General features: G+C 22.5%; 1 protein-coding gene across 7 annotated transcripts in view; it reads left to right on the plus strand.

The window, feature by feature from the left end:
- LOC122503962 (QRFP-like peptide receptor) overlaps positions 1-19,463 on the plus strand; it is a 74,766-nt gene extending 55,303 nt beyond the window's left edge. For all 7 annotated transcript variants that reach the window (XM_043614753.1, XM_043614757.1, XM_043614759.1 and 4 more), the window contains 8 exons: positions 1,566-1,689; positions 8,999-9,204; positions 14,515-14,641; positions 14,751-14,911; positions 16,303-16,464; positions 17,665-17,724; positions 17,858-17,916; positions 19,095-19,463. In XM_043614753.1, coding sequence (XP_043470688.1) covers positions 1,566-1,689; positions 8,999-9,204; positions 14,515-14,641; positions 14,751-14,911; positions 16,303-16,464; positions 17,665-17,695 — 811 coding nt within the window. In that variant the 3' untranslated portion in view covers positions 17,696-17,724; positions 17,858-17,916; positions 19,095-19,463. The remainder of the gene's footprint in view (positions 1-1,565; positions 1,690-8,998; positions 9,205-14,514; positions 14,642-14,750; positions 14,912-16,302; positions 16,465-17,664; positions 17,725-17,857; positions 17,917-19,094) is intronic.
- Positions 19,464-20,831: the final 1,368 nt, after the last annotated feature.

The following is a 20,831-nucleotide window of genomic DNA, read 5'->3' on the forward strand; positions in this document are numbered from 1 at the left end:
ATTCCTAATTGACTCACTTTTTTCCACCAAAAAAACAAACAAACAAATTAGATTATACAATTTTCCAGAGAATTTTTTTATTTTAAAAATGAAAAATAATAACAATAATATTGTAGGAATAAAATATTTTTTATTAAAAATTTATAAAAAATTTATTTATTTATTTTATTTATAAAAAATTTATTAATTTATTTTATTTATAACAATTTAATAAAATTTATTAAAATTTAATATAATAAATAAAAATTTAATATAATAAATAAAAATTTAATATAATAAAAAAAACTAAAATTATTTGATAATAAATAAATATAAAATTTCTATCAATACGAAAACAAAATATTTTTTATCAAAAAATCCAAATATTTTTTAATAAAAGAAAATATTTTTAAATAAAAAATGGAAAATATTTTTTACTTAGAAGCAGGGAATTTTTTTTTTACTAAAAAATAATAGAAAATGTTTTTCAATAAAAAACAGAAAATATTTTTTTCTATGAAGATGAAAATTCTTTTTTAAATAAAAAATGAAAAAAATAATTTTCAATAAAAAAGTAGAAAGTATTTCTTTTCACTAAGTAGTTGAGAATTTTTTTTTGATAACAAATAGAAAATATTTTTGATTGAAAAATATTTTTAAAAAGAAAATGTGTTTGATTAAAAAATATTTTTAATAGAAAATATTTTTGATTAAAACATATTTTTAAATAGAAAATATTTTTTAATTGGAAAAAAACAAAAAAGAATTGAAGAAATTTTTTTTGTTTTGTATCCTAAGCAAACATTTTTTTTGAGGAATTTTTAATTTAAATTTCACTGTTATCCACAAAAAAAGATAATAAAAATAAAAGTTAGATGTTAACACGAGAATACATTGCTCTGATATTTTATTATATTCCCTACGCTTCCGAGTTTAATTTTCTCGCGAGAAGATGGAAAATCTTTTTCCACAATAATGTAAGTACGAAATACTTGAACGGAAATGATTTTGCACTGTAAAAATGTAATATGAATTCAATCGCAATTGGATTTTCAATTTATTTTCGTAAAAGTGAGAGTATACTTTTGTTGAATTTTTATTTATTTATATATTTAGAATGTAAATGAAATTAGAAAATTTTAAAGTTTCTTCTACTTTTGAATATTTTTTAATAAAAAAAAATTTTTTTTAACCATATTTTCAATTAAAAAATATTTTTTCAGTAAATAAATTTTTCATTTAAATATTGTTCTGTAATTATTTTATGATTCACTGTCATTTTTATTCAATAAATAAAAAATATTATTTATATTATTATATTATTATTATTAATATTAATATTAATTTTATTATTATTATTATTAATATTATTATTATTTTTTTAATTATTTACAATAATATTATTATCTACTTAATAATTTTTTTAAATTTATTTACCGGAATTTTCTAAACTATTATGTAATAATTCTTCTGTAATTATTTATTAAAAAATATTTTTTGTAATTAAAAAAAAAAAATATAATTCAAAAAATGGATAAAAAATGTTAATTCTTGTTTTTCAAAAGAAATTTTTTTTTCTATTTCAGATATTACGCCATAGTTCATCCAATGAGGGCGCAGTACATTTGCACTATAAGTCAAGCGAGGAAAATTGTCATTTTTGTCTGGTGCAGCTCATTCATTTTGGCAATACCAATGATTTTTATTCAGGTAATGAGAATGTTTTGATCCCAATTTTTTCCTTTGTTTTATATATACAGAGTGAGAGTATTTATTTGCAATGACACCTTTAAATAAGTCTTATATTAACTTTATTGTAGAAAAACCCTAAGAATAATTATGCTTCTACAATGAAAGAATATGAATCCAATTGTCGTGGTACCATTACAGTAATGGTACTTCTACAAGGGAATAATATTAATCCAGTTGTGGATACACCCTTATAGTAGTGGTACTTCTACAAGGAAGGAATACTAATTCAATTGTGGAGATACCCTTATAGTGATGGTACTTCTACCAAAGAACAATATTAATCCAATTGTGGATGCACCTTTATAGTAATTGTACTTCTATACTGAAAGAATATTAATCCAAATGTGGAGGTACCATTACAGTAATGGTACTTCTACAAAGGAATAATATTAATCCAGTTGTGGATGTACCCTTATAGTAGTGATACTTCTATTAATTCAATTGTGGAGATACCCCTATAGTGATGGTACATCTACAAGAGAACAATATTAATCCAATTGTGGATGTACCTTTATAACAATCATACTTCTACAATGAAAGAATATTAATCCAATTGTGGAGGTACCATTAGAGTATTGGTACTTTTTTTTTTTTTTTTTTATAATACAGTTGTGGATGCACCCGTATAATAGTGGTTAATAAAAAGATATTAATCCAATTGTGGAGGGACCATTAGAGTAATGGGGCTTCTACAAGGTAATAATATTAATTCAGTTGTGGATGCACCCTTATAGTCGCGGTACTTCTAAAAAGAAGGTATACTTATTCAATTGTGAAGATACCCTTATACTGATTGTACTTCTACAAGAGAACAATATTAATCCAATTGTGAAGGCACTCATAAGAGTGCCTTCACAATTGGATTAATAGCAATACTACTTCTACAGAAAAGGAATAGTATTCCAATTGTGGAGGTTCTATTATAGTAATAGTACTTCTACAATGGAATAATATTAATCCAGTTGTTGGTGCACCCTTATGGTAATGGTAATTCTACAAATAAAAACTCATATACCGTAACAGTATCATAACAGTAATGATACTTCTACAAGGGAATAATATTAATCCAGTTGTAAGTGCACCTTTATGGTAGTGGTACTTCTACAAAGAAAAACTTATGGTAGATCTACAATACTACAATATTAATTTCAGTTGAGAAATAACTTAAAAGTAATTTCTTTTAAATGTGTTTTCACTAATTACGACAATTACAAGCATAATAACTATTACACTTACAACACAATAATAGTGTTTCTACAATGCTTTTAGTGTTGTATCTTAAAATTAGTATTGTACTAAAACCCTAAAAGTAAGGGTGCTTCTACAATGAATTACTATTTTTTTTCAAATTTAAATTAGTGTTGTGTCCTTGTAAAATTACTGTTTAAAAAGAATCCTAAAAGCAGTGGTGTAATTACAATACTGCAACTTAAATTTCAGTCTAAAAACATTCAGAAGTTAATGGTTCTTCCACAACGGTACAATATTAACCTATTTGAAAAATTAGATTTTAATGACATGTATTTATTTACAATTTAATTACATTTTTAATTCCAGCATAGGATGATCCTTAAAAATAATGGTACTTCAACAATAGAATTAGTATTATATCCCTTGTAAATGATTGTTGTTTTAAAAACATAAAAGTAATAGTGCCTCAACAATAGTACAATATTAATTCCAGTGTAAAAGTACCCTAAAATAATGGTACTTCTACAATGGAATTATTGTCATACCGCTATATATTAATTAGTATTGTACCAAAACTCTTAAAGTAAAGGTGCTTCTACAATGGAATTGGTGTTTTATCATTTTTAAATTAATGTTTAATCCTTGTGAAATTAGTGTTACACTAAAAGCCAAAAATCAATGGTGTATCTAAAATAGTACATGTTTAATTCCAGTGAAGGAATATCCTTAAAGTAATGGCACTTCTACAATAGAATTAGTGTTATATCGTTTTTAAAAATTATTGTTGTATCGAAACTCAACAAAAAACAACAGCATTAGTAAAATATTAATTCCAGTGTCGAAGTACAAAGAAATTAATGGTAATTTTACAATGGAATAATTAGTGTCCTATCGTTGTAAAATTAGTTCTGTACCAAAACAATTATGATTCCTCAACAATGATATAATATTAATTCCAATGTTGAATAAAAAAAATTAAAAAATAAAAAACCATCAAAGTAATGGTGTGTTTACAATAGCACCATAATAATTCCGTTCCAAAAAAATGATAATGGTGCGTGCACATTGGTAAAACACTAATTTTACTTCTTTTACTGCAAAAAAAAAAACGTTAAAATAATGGTGCTTCCACAAGAGTTTAAGTTGAATTCATCTGTTAATTCAACAATTGTAATATTTTATATAATATTTTATATTATTATATTATATAATTAAATTTTAAATTATTAAATTTTAAATTATTAAATTTTAAATTATTAAATTTTAAATTATTAAATTTTAAATTATTAAATTTTAAATTATTATATTATAAGTATTCTAATATTATTACAGTATTTAATATTTCATATTAACATAATTTACATCAACTGCTTTTCCTTAAAATTATCTAATTTGCATTAACTATTTAATGTTTATAGAAAAGATGATTAGCTTATAGAATTTGCAATTGAGCGTGGAATTTAAAGCTCTCAATATTATTCACTCGGGCTAAAAGTTAGTTTCTTGGCAGTGAAAGATTATCCAACGTTCAAGCAGATCAAGTTTAGTTTTCCACTTAACCTAATTTCCTTTTAACATAAAGGGTGCTAAATAAAATGAGCGGTGATGGGCCGCCTTTGAAGGTTTGAAAGGAGAAGGTGTGGCAAAATAGTTGAAAAAAGAAAGAGAAAAACCAAAAACAAAAAAAAGTTGATGAATATAAACGCAATCAACACCTACAATATTACAAAACTTTGTCATTTTGTCTCGTGCAATCTCTCGACTATAATAATAACTTTTTAAAGTCAAAACTTTTATAAAATTAAAGTTGTCGAATGTAAAACCTTAAAAAAGTTAAAAAAATAAAAAAATAAATTAACAAAATAAAAGAAGTTGTCAAATGTAAAACCTTAAAAAAGTTTTTAAAAAAATAAAAAATAAATTAAAAAAAATAAAAGAAAATAAATAAAAAAATTAGGTAAACATTAATAAAAAATTAGGTAAAAATTAATAAAATAAATAAATAATTGACAAAATAAATAAAAAAAAACTAATAATTAAATAAGTGAAGAAATAAATAGATAATTAATTAATGAACAGTTATTATTATTTTTATTAGTTTTATTATTATTATTTTTTATTATTATTAATTATTTATTAATATTAATATTATTAATATTATTTTTCTTTCTTAATTTTATATTTTAATTATTATCTTTACCGAGCTCATTTTGTAATTATTATTTATTATATATTTATAAATAAAAAAACTTTTAAAAAACAATTAAGAAACAACTGATAAATAAATAAGTGAATAAATAAACAAAAAAAAGAATCAGTATAATATTTCAATAAGAATATGAAACGTATTAAAAAGAAAAAAAGGATAATAAACAAAGGAAGTGAAGAATAATTAATTTCCGGGCTTTGTGAATACAACTGTGAGGAGCTTCGCGATACTTTAATAACGGGTTTATAATTTTTTTCTATTCGTTTACTTTTGAATTTATTCTTATTTTTTTAATCCATAATATATAATTATTAACGGTTCAGAAAATTTTCTAATTTAAAAATATTGAATAATTATTGTTTAATAATTAATTGTGTCGTTTTTGCTATTTGTTAGTATTTTTAATTTTGTTAATTTTTTGTTGTTATTTTTGTACTATTTTCTACACTATTTCTATGGTTATTTTTGTTATTTTATTGATATTTCTGACATTGTTATTTTTCATTTATTTATAATTTTTTTTATTTAATATTTTAATTATTATTTTTACATAATTTATTTTTTTTAATTTGATTATTATTTTAAAAATAAATAAAAAATTATTGTTTTCTATGTTATTTTTGTTGTTGCCTTAGTTATTTTCATTGTTACTTTAAAAACAATCATATTTGCCTTTTTCTTGTTATTTTTAGAATCTTCTAATTATTTTTTTGTTGTTGATATTTTATGTGCATATTTCATTTATTAATTGTTAATTTTATCATTAATGCTGTTATTTTTGTTGCTCTTTTTTTTATTCTTTTTTCCTTGTTCACTGTAATTATTTTCTGTTTTTGTTATTGTTGTTTTGACACATTTTAATGGTTAATTATTAATTAATAATTTATTTATTATTTTGTTATTTTAGTATTATGTTATTTTATTATTTTCTTATTTTGTAATTTTTTATTTTGAAATTTTGTAATTTTACTATTTTCTTCTTTCGTTATTTTATTACATTGAAATATAACAAAATAGTAAATTAACATAATAACAAAATACAAAATAGCAAAATAACAAAATAACAAAATAACAAAATAACAAAATAATAAAATAATAAAATAATAAAATAATGAAACAACAATACGGCAAAATGGAAAAATAGCAAAATAGTAAAATATCAATGTAGTAAAATTGTCATTTTATTATTTTGTTTTTTTCATATTTTGTTACTTTGTAATTTTGTTAATTTGCTGTTTTCTTTTTTTGTTATTTTCATATTTTGTTATTTTATAATTTTGTTAATTTACGGTTTTCTTATTATTATATTATTTTCTTACTTTGCTACTTTGCTACTCTGTTTCTTTGTTATTTTGATATTTTGCTATTTTAATAATTTGAAATTAGGTTATTTTACTATTTTCTTAATAAAATTTTGTCATTTTATTACTTTGCTATTTTATTATATTGTCTTTTTGCCATTTTGCTATTTTCTGTTTTTGCCATTTTCTTATTTTCCAATTTTCTTATTTTCCCATTTCCTTATTTTAATATTTTTCTATAATTTTTTTTTCTAATATAACCCAAAAATAAAATTCCTTATTTAAAAAATAAAGGCAAAAAAAAAGAAAAACTTTCGAATATATTTTTTTTTTTTTGCTTTTTATTTTAATTTTGATTACTTTCTAAAAGAAAATGTTAAACATGAAAGATATATTTTCATTTTCTGAAGAAAACGAATAAGAAATATTTTCTCTTTTTTTAAATATATATATATAGAAGATTGCAACGAAAATCCCAAGTGTAACATTTCTGAAAATTTTATAGACTTCACTAGGAAAAGTCGTCTGTTGAATTTTCAATTTCTTTCTGAGAGAACATTTTAGTTATTAAATAATTTATACTTATAACATTGTTCTTAAACAATGTCTAAAATATCTCCTATGTAACTTCCTTTGCTCATACACCTCAGGAATGTTTTCACAAGCTTTAAAATCTTTAAAAAGTATAAGAATAGGGGAAAAAATCTTTTCTCTCTTTTTCAATTTAATTAACAAACTTTTTTTATTCATAAAATAAAATAAATATAATTCTTTTTAGTAAAATAAAATTTCGTTGACACTGCAAAAATAGAAAGCAAAAGAAAAAACTAAAATAAAATTTCTTTCCAATGTAATTTAAATTCGTTACAAGTTTTTTTTTATTTTAGAGGAAATTTCAATTTGGTCACTTGTTTTTATCTTTTTTTTGTGGTATCTATACATTTTTGACCATTTCTGCAAAGCAGCCAAACGATATTATCGTTCAATTTCCCTAGCGTGGAATTTCGATTGAGCAATTTTTACTCAAAGTTTCTCCCTCTCTCTCTTTCTCACTCTGTCTGTGGCTAACAGTTTCATTATATAGTTGCATCCAATGTAGTTCAAACAACTTTGAAAACTCATTTATCTGCTCTCAATATTTACATCTAATTTACTAATTTTCTCTGAATTTTTTTCTTTAAATAAAAAAAGGAAATTTCAAAAAACAAATTTTTAATTAATTTATTTATTTATCTTGAAAATTTAAATATTTATTGACCAAAAAAAATTCACTTGTAAAAAAAATTTGCAAAGAATTTTCTTTCACTAATGATTCACAAGTTACGAACGAAAAAAAATCCTTTTTATCTTCAATAACAAAAAATTTACAAGAAAATTAAAAAATAATAAACAAAAAAAATTTTTCGATGACGATAATTTCTAAGGAAAACTATAGAAACTGAAAAAAATAATAATATTTAAAAGAAAATAATTTATTTATAATATTGATAATAATTTATTTTTCGAAATAAAGAAATAAAAGTAAATCGTGGCTGCGTGGTAACTCACATGCGTTGTGTCACCAAAGGTCTGGGGTTCGATTCCATATGTCTTACGAATTTATCATTTTTTCTTTTAGTTACAAAAATAAAAAATATCTATTAATATTTTTGTTATATTTAATTTATTACTAATTAATTATACAGATTTATAATATTATTATTTATTTATTTAGATAAATAAATTATCATTTTTTTATTATTTACTATTTTTTCATTACTTTCATTATTTATTAACATTATTATTGTTAATTATTATTTATTTCTATTTTTTTTATAACTAAAAGAAGAAATGAAAAATCCGCACCTTATATGGAATCGAACCCTAGACCTTCGGTGTCACAACGCATGTAAGTTACCACGCAGCCACATTGACTCAATTTTTTTATTTTACTTTTACTTATTTATTTCGAAAAATAAATTATTATTATCAATATTACAAATAAATTCTTATTTTAAATATTAAGTAAATAATAATTAAAAAAATAATGAAAATAATAATAAAAATAATAATGAATACTGAAAGCAATAGAGAAATAATAAATAATAAATAAAATAATAATTTACTCTTGTTAATATTTAAAAAAAATAATAGGAGTAAATAATAATAATAATAATAATAATAATCTAAATTAATAATAACAATAAAAAAAATAATAAAAAATACTCGAGGAAATAGAAAATAGTAAATAATAATAAATAATAATAAAAAAAAAAAATTTGATAAACGTTGTTAATTAAAATTCGTCTTCAAATGTATACAAAAATATTTTTAAAAAAAATTCTATTGAAAACAAATTTATTTTATGAGATACATTCAAATAGAAATGTTTTCTTCTTATTCTTCTATTTTTTCTAGGAAATAAAAAGAAGAAAAATTTGTCAAAAGAAGATAATAAATAACCAACAATATTATGTCTAATGTATAAAAAAGTGTATTTTATCCTCATGCAGACATTGAAAAATTTTTCATTTCTTTCATATGTGTATACACATTTTTTTCACCCTTCATTCCTTTTTGCTTGCAGATCCATAAAGAAGTGGGTATATATGTAAAAGCATATCACTGTAAAAGGGACTTCAATTCCGTTACTTTATGGCGAACTCATGAACTTTACATGCTTTTACTGGTATTAGTGATACCTCTTATAATAATGGCATTTTGCTACACTGCAATTTGTTGGGAAATATGGCGTGTAATGAAAAAACGATATCACATGACATCCAGACACGCGTAAGTTATCATAAATTAATTTACAAAAAAAAAAATGAAAAAGAAGTAGACAAATTAAATTATAATTAAAAATTAAAAAAAGTTTTGAAAAAAAAATATTTTTTTTTTACTTTCAATATATAATTGAATATGAAAATATTTTATATATAAGAAAAGAATTTAATTTTTCTTCGATTTTGTGTATTATTTACTACATAATTTACCGACAGTTGGTAATGTAGATTTCTGTGATATTTTTGGTAGCATGAGTCGATAACGAAGGCACGAGAGAAAAGACATTTTTAAAAAGTAAATAAAAGAAATCTTATTGCTTTCCTGTGAAAATTTAAAGTATATTGTACCATCAGTTGATAATACAGATTCCTGTCACGTTTTCCAACCATCAGTCGATAATATAGACTATTAACATACAATTAAAGACAAAGGCGAAAAGTTTTATATAAACAATTCTCGTTCTCTCTGAAAAGTGGTAACTAATAGTGTACCATCAGTCGATAATACAGATTTCTACACTTTTATTTTACCACAAGATGGTTTCAAGTAATTTGTACTAATGTAGATTGTATAATGTAGATTCCTAACAAGCTTATTCTATCATCAGCTAAAAATGGAGATTTCTGTTAAGTTTATTGTATCATTAATCGGTAATGAAGATTCCTAATATATTATTGATGTTAGTATTATCGAGTCAGGAACCTGTATGGCAATAGGTAGGAAGTATGTATTAAAACTACCAGTCAATAAATAAGAGATCTACATTACCAACTGATGGTAAGTAGCCAGGTAAATGAAAAATCTACATTGTCAATTCTGGACATTATTTTATATTAACTTACATTTTATATCTGTTTTATCCTAATAGACAGAAAGGGCAGACTTTAAATATATGTTGATAATAAAGAGATCTACATTACCGACCGTCGATAAATATAAATATTATAACTATATGTCATTGTTTTTTTTTTAATAATTGTTTGATTATCTGGTTTTTGAACGCTAGTCGGTACTAGAGAAATCCACTTTATCGACTGCCGATAAATCGAGATATTTTAACTATTCGTCGTTGCTTTTTTCAAATACATATTTAAATATTTAAATATTTTCGACTGCTGATAAATTAAGATATTTTAATTGTTTTTGTTGATGATTTTTGAATAATTATTTGAATATTTGAACTTTGTACATTAGTGGACAATAAAGAAATCTATATTACCGACTGCTGATAAATCAAGATTTTTAAAATCTATTTTTGTTGATTTTTGAATAAGTAATTGTTTGTATTTCTGATTTTTGAACAACAGTCGGCACTAAAGATATCCACATTACCGACTGCAGATAAATCAAAACATTTCAACTTTTATTGTTTCAGTTTTTAAAGAAATAAATAAAATAAATGCCACATAACTTTTTTAATTAAATAGAAACAAAATAGATATAGAAATAAAGAATAGAAATAAAAAATCAATTATTATTAAAATTAGAATATTAATTAATATAAAATTAAGCAAAATGTAAGAAAATATCCCAAATATAATAAAAGTATTTTTTTTGAAAATTTGTTTAATAAATTGGAGAAGAGGGTTAAAATTTAAGAAGTATATTCGTATATCTTCAAGTACTGCTCGATAGTGTACCAATAAATTCTATTTTAAGTAACGTCTTGTTTGAAAGTCTTAATTGAAAGATATAATTTAAACACAGATTTATATACACACACTGATAAACATGCAGCTTTTTCAAAGTCTTTTTTTGTTTTTGAAAAGGGTACATCCCAAAAATTAATGCCTACTTATAAATCTAGTCTAGATATGTTGATACAATTTTTGTTTGGATTCACCAATGAAATATTTATAACATTAAAATTAACTTGCGGTCCTATTTTGTGTGTTATACTTTCTATTTTTGTATATTATTTGTTTACAGCAGTTGAAAAAGTTTGATAATAAATCAATATGCATTTTAAGACAAGAGGCGTTTCATGATTTATTTTTCACATTTTTCTTTATTCAAAGCATTGGATATTTAAAAACAGGGGAAAAAGAAGAAAAAAAAAATGTTCAACGTGTGTGATGAAAAATTTTTTTTTCCAAAAATAAAACTATATACGTAAAAAGAAGAAGAAGAAAAATTACAACACACTGTTTTGTATATACGATCGATTAATTTTATAACTGTCAACGAGGTAAAAGAAAATTTTGTTTGCCTTCGATTCTTAAAAAAAAATTAATTTTCACAATATTTTGTTTTTTATTTTTGTTAACAATGGTTTAAAATTATTTTTAAAAGTTTGTTCTATAAATTTGTTAGTTTTTATACAAGTGAACTAAAATAATATAAGTTTATAATTAAGGTTAAAATTATAATCATAATAAACATAGCAATAACAATAGTGACAATATTAACAAAAGAAAAAAAATAACAAAATTAAAAATATTAATAACAAAAACAAAAATAACAATAACACAAAAAATAAAAATTGCGAAACAAATAATAACATTAACAACAAAACACAAATAACAACAGTGCTATCAGAATAATGTTTCAAATAAACAATATTAACAACAATGATAAATTTAATAAACTTTTCTACCACTCTATACAACAATAACCAAAATGATAAATTTTGATATTTTTCTTTTTTTCAAAAATCCATCAATTATAATAAATGTCAAAAATTTTCAGAGCCGGAAAAACTGAGACGTCATGTAATATTTTCCAAAATGTCTCTTTTAAAGTTAATTAAGATAATCATTATAATTTAATTCCCAAGATTGAAACTAGTGATTGGAAGAAAGTTAAAGCGAAAGGACAGTAACCGTGCCGTGAAAATTTAGATCACTGTCGCAAGTCGGAAATAATGTTTCCAAGAGAATTTAAATATAGAAATGAGTGTTTGTAATCGCCCAGAAAGACACACTCTAAACTGGCAAAAGATGTGTCTAGTTTAAATAACAACTATCATTTATATTTTTATTAATTGACGAAACACAAAATAATTTATCACAAAAACACTTCAATTGTCGCCAACAAAAATAAAAGAGAATTTTTTTTCAATTTCACTTCTTTTTCCTTTAAATATCGAATTTTTTTTGCACAAAAAGCAAAAAATTATTAAAAATAGAATTAAATTCACAAATATGAATTTTATTCGAAAATTAGGAGAAATAAAACTTATCGATTGTAGGTAAGGTAGAAAACTTCATTATTCGCAGTCGGTAATGAAGAAAATGACTAACAATGTCGTTTTTAAAAGAAACTTAAATCGACATTTAAATTAAATTCAATACAAAATTTGAACTTAAAAATATATTTATAATTATCGATTGTAAGTAAAGTAGAAAATTTATATTTTGCTGTCGGTAATACAGAAAAGGATTATCAATTTCGAACTTTAGAGAAACTAAGATCTATGGAATAAAACATACAAGTATGAATTTTATCGAAAAAGTAATTAAGTTTATCGATTGTAGGTAAAGTAGAAAACTTGATTATTCGCCGTCGGTAATGAAGAAAATTACTAACAATGTCTATACTTGCAGTCGGCAATGAATGAAATGACAACGATAATTATAAATTATGTAGAATTGTCCGTTTCATTTCTATAATTACCATTATCATTCTCTTCTATACCGACTGTGAAAGAACAAATTTTCATATTTATCGACAATCGATAAATTCAATTACAACTTCTTTGGGACCATTCAAGTATTACGTAAGCATATTTTTCAGGTTTTTAGCCCCCCCACCCTCTCCCCATGTAAGTTTTTTTATATGCATTAGCGCCATTTTTTCTAATGGAAATAAGCAATAGCTAGACCCCCCCTCCCCCTTAAATGCTTACGTAATACTTGAATGGTCCCTATTTTAAGATCTCATTTAATTATTTTCTTTTCCAAAACTCACAATTTTTAACTTTCTGCATCAAAAAACAAAAAGCCTTTAATAAACTAACAAAAAAGATTGACGACAAATAAAAAAAATTATTTTTACACGATAAAATAAATACACTTCATAGAATACTATGAAAGAGAGAAAAATTCATTTTCATCACGTTATTCATTGAGTGAAAATAAAACTTTGAAATTTTATTTTTATATTTTATTAAAATATACAATTTTTTTTTATTTTTGAAAACATACGACTGTCCATCAATTTTACTGAGGCGTGTGCTTTATTTAAATATTTAGATAGTCACGTGTAGAAACCCCGGACACATAAAATAGAGCTTGGACTTCCGTCTGAATATCGATAATCCACTTTGACCACATTCAAAAAGTTTCAATGTAATTTATATTCGTGTAAAATAGGATCTCCGATACTATTTCCTATCGGCTAGCTCACGAGTATAATTCAGAGAAAATAAAAAAAATTTTCTCTAAATATCAATTTGAATGCAAGAAAAAAATAAAAGAAAAGGTTTTTTATTTCATTATCGACGGTTGATAATTAGAATTTCTAAAGTACCGACATTAAAAAGTAAATTATGTACTTAGAAAATAAATTAAAGGTGTATTTAACTGGTAAATTCTAGTATTTACTGATTATAATTATCTGTATTACCGACAGTCGATAAAAACAATGTTTGCTTTATTGACAGTAGGTATATGCTACGCTATCGATAATCTTTAAACTTAAGGTTAAATTGATCGGTAAAATGTAACATCGCCATTGTCAACTCTCGATTAATTATAAATTCTTCACTGTCAATTCAGGTCAATAATGATAATTTCTATATTATCGACAGTCAGTAAAGAAAAAAAACTACATTGTCAAATATCGGTACATTCTAACTCTTTTATTGTTAATTATCACTATTCTTACTATCAGTTGACAAATATAATTCCTACCTTGCCAACAGTCGATTATACAAGTTCTGTATTACCAACAATCGACAAACAAAAACTCTACATTATCAAATGAAATTTTATAAAGCGGTATTATATTTCTTGTCCTTGTCGATAAATGTAGATTTTATACTTTACCCACAGTCAATAAGTTTGATTTTCTGTTTTACCAACAGTCGATAAATATAAAATCTACATTTCCAACTTGTTTTAATAGATATTAAAACAAATTATGTTAGACTTATATGATTATAGTCGATAAATGTAGTTTTCTACTTTACCCACAGTCAATATGTTTGATTTTCTGTTTTACCAACAGTCGATAAATATAAAATCTACATTTTCAACTTGTTTTTTAATAGATTACAATACAAATTATGTTTGATTTATTTATTTTTATATTTAATAAATTTGATAAATATTTAATTCTAAAATTAAAAACAGAATTTTTTTCATGTTTTCCCAGATTAAGTCCAAATAATATAGGGACTGAGTGCATTCCAATGACAAACAGACAAAGTACAATTCGCAATGGACGCCGTACTCGTCGGGAGAATGGACAAACTCAAGAAGAATCGCGTACCATGAAACAGGTTTGAAGCATTTTTTTAAATAGAAACATTTACCATGTGTCGATAAAGTAGAAATTAAACTCAACCAACGGTCGATAAAGTAGAAAATCATTAAAATTGTTTTTTCTAGGTAGTAAAAATGCTTGTTGCTGTTGTGGTGTTATTCGCTATTTGTTGGAGTCCAATGCTCATTGACAATGTTCTCACTGCTTATGGAATTTTTCCAAAGCAAAAACATAGTCACTTTAAACATATGAATACTGCCTTTCAATTAATGGCGTATTTAAACAGGTGAGTTGGTATTTTTACTCATAAATTTTTTTCTATATTGAAAAAATATAAATAAATACTGTAAAAAAAATTTTTTTTTGTTATAACATTTTTTATTATTTTCCTAATAAAATGGCCTATTTACACCATTTTATTAAAAAAAAATTGTATTATAAAAAATAATAATTAATATTTCAATTTCAATAGAAAAAATAAAAATAATAAAAATGATAATAAAAATAATAATAAAATTAATAATAAAATTATGTAATTCCTAAAGAAAATATAAAAAATATTCTCAATTTCAAATGCAAAAAAAAATGCAATAAAGAGAGAATTCTCAATTACTTTTATCTGATATCTTACTTCGCTGGTGGCACTGATTGACATTTAAATTGTTGCAAGCATAATTGAAAAAATGTCAATTCCTCAAGAGTTAATGATGTGAAAAAAAGAGAATCACTTTTAATCTCTTTCTCTTTCACACTTCATTTTATATTACACTCCAAAGCTGAGTGACAACAATGTCAGAATAACAAAAAGGAATAAAAAAATAACTCAAGAAGCTGAAGCGATTTTTTCTAGTAAACATAAAAAAAATTATAACAACAATTTCCGTGAACTTATTACCGACTGTCAATAAATTAGATATTTAATTTATTGGCAGTCGGTAATAATATTTTATTGATTATAGAGAGAAAATTGAGGAAAAAAGTATATATTTAACTGTCGATAATTCAATTTTTGATAAATGTCGATTAATAAACTTTAAAACTGGATAATAAACACATAAGATAAATGTCGATAAAGAAATTATCTGACACTGTCGGTAAAGAAATTTTCTCGAATATCGACAAACAAAAATACTAAAACTATTGATAAAGATTCCTAATATAACTGTCGGTAATGAAATCTTTTTCATAGCTACCGACAAGGCAACTGTAAATCTATCGATAAAGAAGCTTAATAAAACTGTCGATAAAGAAACTTTTTATAAATACGGATAAAAAAACCTTTTTGAAACTATTTTTATATAAACATTTAGTTTTGTTTTTACAGTCTAATGACTAATTTAATGAAATATATTTGTATAAAATAGAAAAACGGATAAGTAAATTTTCTCTATTATCGACAGCCAATAAAATAGATACCTAATTTACTGGCAGTCGATAAGAACATTTCCTGCTTTCTAACAGTTTAACGAGTAATTTAATAAAAAGAGGTTGTTTTAAATTAGAAAACGGATAAGTAAATTTTCTCTATTACCGACAGCCAATAAAATAGTTCCCTACTTTACTGGCAGTCGGTAATAAAATTTCCTGCTTTGTCGATAATTTATTACTAAATACTATTGTCACGTGACTTCTTACCAATTATTTCGACCTTTCTGGCCACCCTTTTTTCTGTTTCAGCTGTATAAATCCAATAATCTATGGCTTCATGTCCAAACACTTTAGGGAGAGTTTTTTATCGGCAGCACGTGGTGGATTATGGCGTATTTGTTCAAGAAGAGGATACCCGAACGCCGTTAAAAGACATGCCAGTCTTAGCCAAACAAGAACAACCAGCGTTCGGTAAGAGTTTAGTTAAAAAAATTATTTTCTTCTTTTATTCGTCACTGCGCATGCGTCCAACTAAACGTGAAAATTGCGCGGCTTTATTTGAATATTATTTTTTGAATATAAAACTTTTTTTTCATTTTTCTACAAAAAAAAAATTAATTTCAATTGCAATTTAAATATTAAATGTTGGTAAAAATATAAAAACAAATATTTTAAAAAACTTTTTTTTTGGAAAAAAAATAATTTTTTTACTGTCATTAAAAAATAATTAATTTCTCTACTTGTAAAAATATTTTTAATATTCAATAGTTTTTAATATTAAAATATTTTAATTGAAAATTAAAATTATAAAAAAATATTATTTTCTATTTTGTTAAAAATACAATAATAATTTTCTTAATCTTTGTTTAGATAAAAAAAACATTTAATTTTTTTAATTTTTGTTTTTGTTAAAAATACAATAATTCATTTTTTAATTTTTCGTTTCATTAAAAATACAATAATTTAGTTTTCAATTTGTTTTGCTAAAAATACAATTATAAAGTATTTTATTTATTTTTTCTTTCCGTTAATAATTTAGACAATTTTTTTATGAAATTTCATTTTAATGAAAATAAAAAAAAAAAATTTAATTATTTCAATCAGAAAATTTGTGTATAAATTATTTTTAAAAAACAATTTTTTGCTCTGCTATGAAATTAAAAAGAAAAAAAAATTTAACTCTACATTTTTTTGAAATTATTTTTAATTAAAAAAAATTTCTTTTCACTTTCCCTTTAAATGAAGGTAATTTTTCTTCTTTATAAAAAAGAAATCTTATTTCTTGCGTGGTTTAATGTGCAACCGTGAAAATATCAACTTTAATTAACTTCTCGCAATTAAAGTTTTGTTGGACACTTAAAATTACTTCATCTTCAAAAAGTCGAGTTTCATTTTCGTTTTTTCTTTTTAATTTCTTTTTTTTCGAAAAGTTAAACATTATTTTCAAAATGTAAAAAAAAAAATTTTTATAGTTTTAGAACATTTTATTGATGTAATTAACGATATTATTTAATTAAAAGGTAATTAAATTAATTTTTTCGTTTTACTTTTATTTTCAATTTCATATCAATTTTTATTTTATTATTAAAAAATTCATTTTTATTAAGTTTTCTTTTCTTTTTGTTCTTTTGGTGTAATTAAAAATTTTTATTTCTCTTGCATTTTTTACAGTGTTCCTTCGACGACGATTATTAGTACTTAATTATGATAATAGTTAAAAAAAATGGAAGTGTAAGTAATTTTTCTTTATTATCATTTTTTTCAAATTTTGAAAATATTAATTTTTTTAGAATAGAATCTTTTGTGTTATTTAATTATTAATTACATTTTTAATTATTAATTTTGTTTTTAATTATAATTTTAGATGGACCTGAACTATTGGTTCGTCATTCCGAGTTCATTATGGGAAAATATGCAGAAGAGGTAATAATAAAAGTAATTAATTAAAAATATTCAAAAAGTAATTACTTTCGTTATGTGAAAAAAAATCTAATCAAATTTTAATTTCTCATTATTAATTTTGAAAGAAAGAGTATTAAAATTAAATTAAATTAAATTAAATTAAATTAAATTAAATTAAATTTAATTTAATTTAATTTAATTCAATTTAATTAAAATTTAAAAATAATTTAGGATTTTCTATGAATTAACTTTTGATTTTATTTCTAATTAGTCAATTAATGATTAACTAATTAATTTATGTTGAATACTCTTCAATTTAATCCGTTAATTAATGAATTATTTCATTTAATTAATTAGTTTATTATTATTATGGTTATTAATTGTTAAATAGTTTATTAGTTAATTAGTTTATTATTATTATTATTATGGTTCTTAATTGTTAATTAGTTAATTATTATTATGGTTATTAATTAGTTAATTAATTAGGTTCCTAATTAATTTATTGGTTAATTAAGTGGATAATATTAATTGTTAATTACTTAATTCATTAATTAATTGTTTAGTTAATTAGTTAATTTGATACTGAATTTGTTAATTAGTTAATTATTTAATAAATTACGTTACTAACTAATTTATTGACTAATTAGTTAAAGAATTAGTAAATTGAATAATTAAACATATATTTAATTAGATAATTAACTAATTAATTATTTAGTTAATAAAGTGAAGTAGTTAATTAATTATTTAGATATTTAGTTAATAAGTTAATTAATTAATTAATTAATTAATTAATTAATTAATTAATTAATTTGGTTACTAAAAAAATTTATTTGTTAATTAACTAAATAATTTATTTTTTAAAATTTAGTTAATGAAAAATTCTTTAAATATTTATTTAAAGAATAATTCTTTAAATAATTTGTTAATGAATTAGTGAATTAACTAATTAATAAAATATTTAATTAGTTAATTAACGAATTAAATATCTAATTAAAGTAATTAATTAGTTTACTAATTACTTAATTTTATTAGACAATTAATTAGCTAAAAATGAATTAAATACATAATTATTTGTTTACACAGTAAACAATATATGTTTTTCATTAAGCAGAATTTGTTAGTTAATTTATTTTTGCAATTTAAAAAATATATAAAAAAAATTATTAGAAATTTATTTTTTCAATTATTTTTTTTTCCAGAGAGGAAGAATAACTCGAAGCTCTCCTTCATTTAACAATAATTCTCGATTTTTTCCTATACGTATATTCACAAAAAAAAGTCAAAGGATAAACCCAGAGAAAGATACGGAAAAATTTTTTTTTTGTACAAATAAAAACTCGTATATATTAATAAAAAGAAATCGAAATTCTATATAAATATATATCTAGATGTAATTTCCCATCTCTGAAATCAAATATACAAAGAGGACATTTTTCAATGAAACGTCATAGTACTTTGATTTCGAGCAAAAAAAAAATAAATAAATGGGAAATATTATATAAAAATTAAGGAAAAATAAAAAAAAAAGGGGGAAACTTGATCGCTGTATTAAAATAATAAAAAATTTTAAAAAATCTTTTTAGGAAAAATTAAAATATTAAAAAATTAATAAGCAATTAAATGGCTCTATAAATGAGAAGAAAATTATATTTCTGCCTTTAATCGCTTAGTAAATAAAAATAATAAATTTCTCGCCATACTGAGAGAGTATACACGTAAAAAGAAGAAAGAAAAATCTCGGAGAGCATATTTTTTTCTCAGAATTTTATTCCTTCGTTCATTTTTAACAAAAGTAATTTCCAAATTCCAAAAATCGTAAGTGGGACAAAATGTCAACTTGCTGATTAAAAAGGAAAAACAGCAAACAAAAACCTAGAATTTTGGGACAGCATTTTATGATGTCCGAAGATTGGACAACATTTTTTCTTAACATTGCTCTCTCAAAAAACATGCAAAAAAAAAAGAAACGACCCACAACTTTTAAGACTATTTTTATTTTCGAAAATATTTTATTAGGGAACAAAATTTTCTCATCAATATGCTCTCCCAGAGAACAAAGTAAAATAACTGTTCTAGAATTTGACTTTTTAATTGTTGTTTTTAATAATTCGCTAAAAATTACAAGTGGGACAAAATTTCGTCTCTCCCAAATAAAAGAGTAAAAGGAATTGTCACAGAATTTTTGGGACAGCATTTTTAATTGCTAGAAATTGAACAAGGAACAAATTTTTCTTTTAATAGTGCTCTACTAATGAACTCAACAAGAAATAAACATTTTCACATTTTCTCAGATCACTATTATAATAACTTCAAAAATAAATTGCATTGGGGGACAAATTTTCGACATCAATGTTCTCACCCAGAGAACCGAGCAAAAGAACTGTCCCAGAATCTTTAACCTTGCACTTTTGTAACAATAGTACTTTTGTAATACGACGGAAAAATTTCGTTTCAAAGTTGCTCTCCCAGAGAAACGAAGAAAAAGAACTGTCCCAGAAATTTTGTAACAAAAATCACTAAATGAAAAATATTCTTTTTCATCTTTTGTATAACTAAAAAAGTTTTTAATCGAAAAATGCAACATACAAGAAAGTTACTCTCCCAGAAAAATGGAGAAAAAGAACTGTCCCAGAATATTTGGGACAAGCATCATTAAAAGAAAAATATTCTTTTTCATCTTTTGTATAACTAAAAAAAATTTAAATCGAAAAATCCAACATACAAGCAAGTTGCTCTCCCAAAAAAACGGAGAAAAAGAACTGTCCCAGAATTTTTGGGAGAGCAGCACTAAAATAAAAATATTCTTTTTCATCTTTTGTATAACTAAAAAAAATTTTTAATCGAAAAATGCAACATACAAGCAAGTTGCTCGCCCAAAAACGGAGAGAAAGAACTGTCCCAGAAATTTTGTAACAAAAATCACTAAATGAAAAATA

Source organism: Leptopilina heterotoma, unplaced genomic scaffold, assembly GCF_015476425.1.
Source record: "Leptopilina heterotoma isolate Lh14 unplaced genomic scaffold, ASM1547642v1 Lhet_275, whole genome shotgun sequence".
Taxonomy (NCBI): domain Eukaryota; kingdom Metazoa; phylum Arthropoda; class Insecta; order Hymenoptera; family Figitidae; genus Leptopilina; species Leptopilina heterotoma.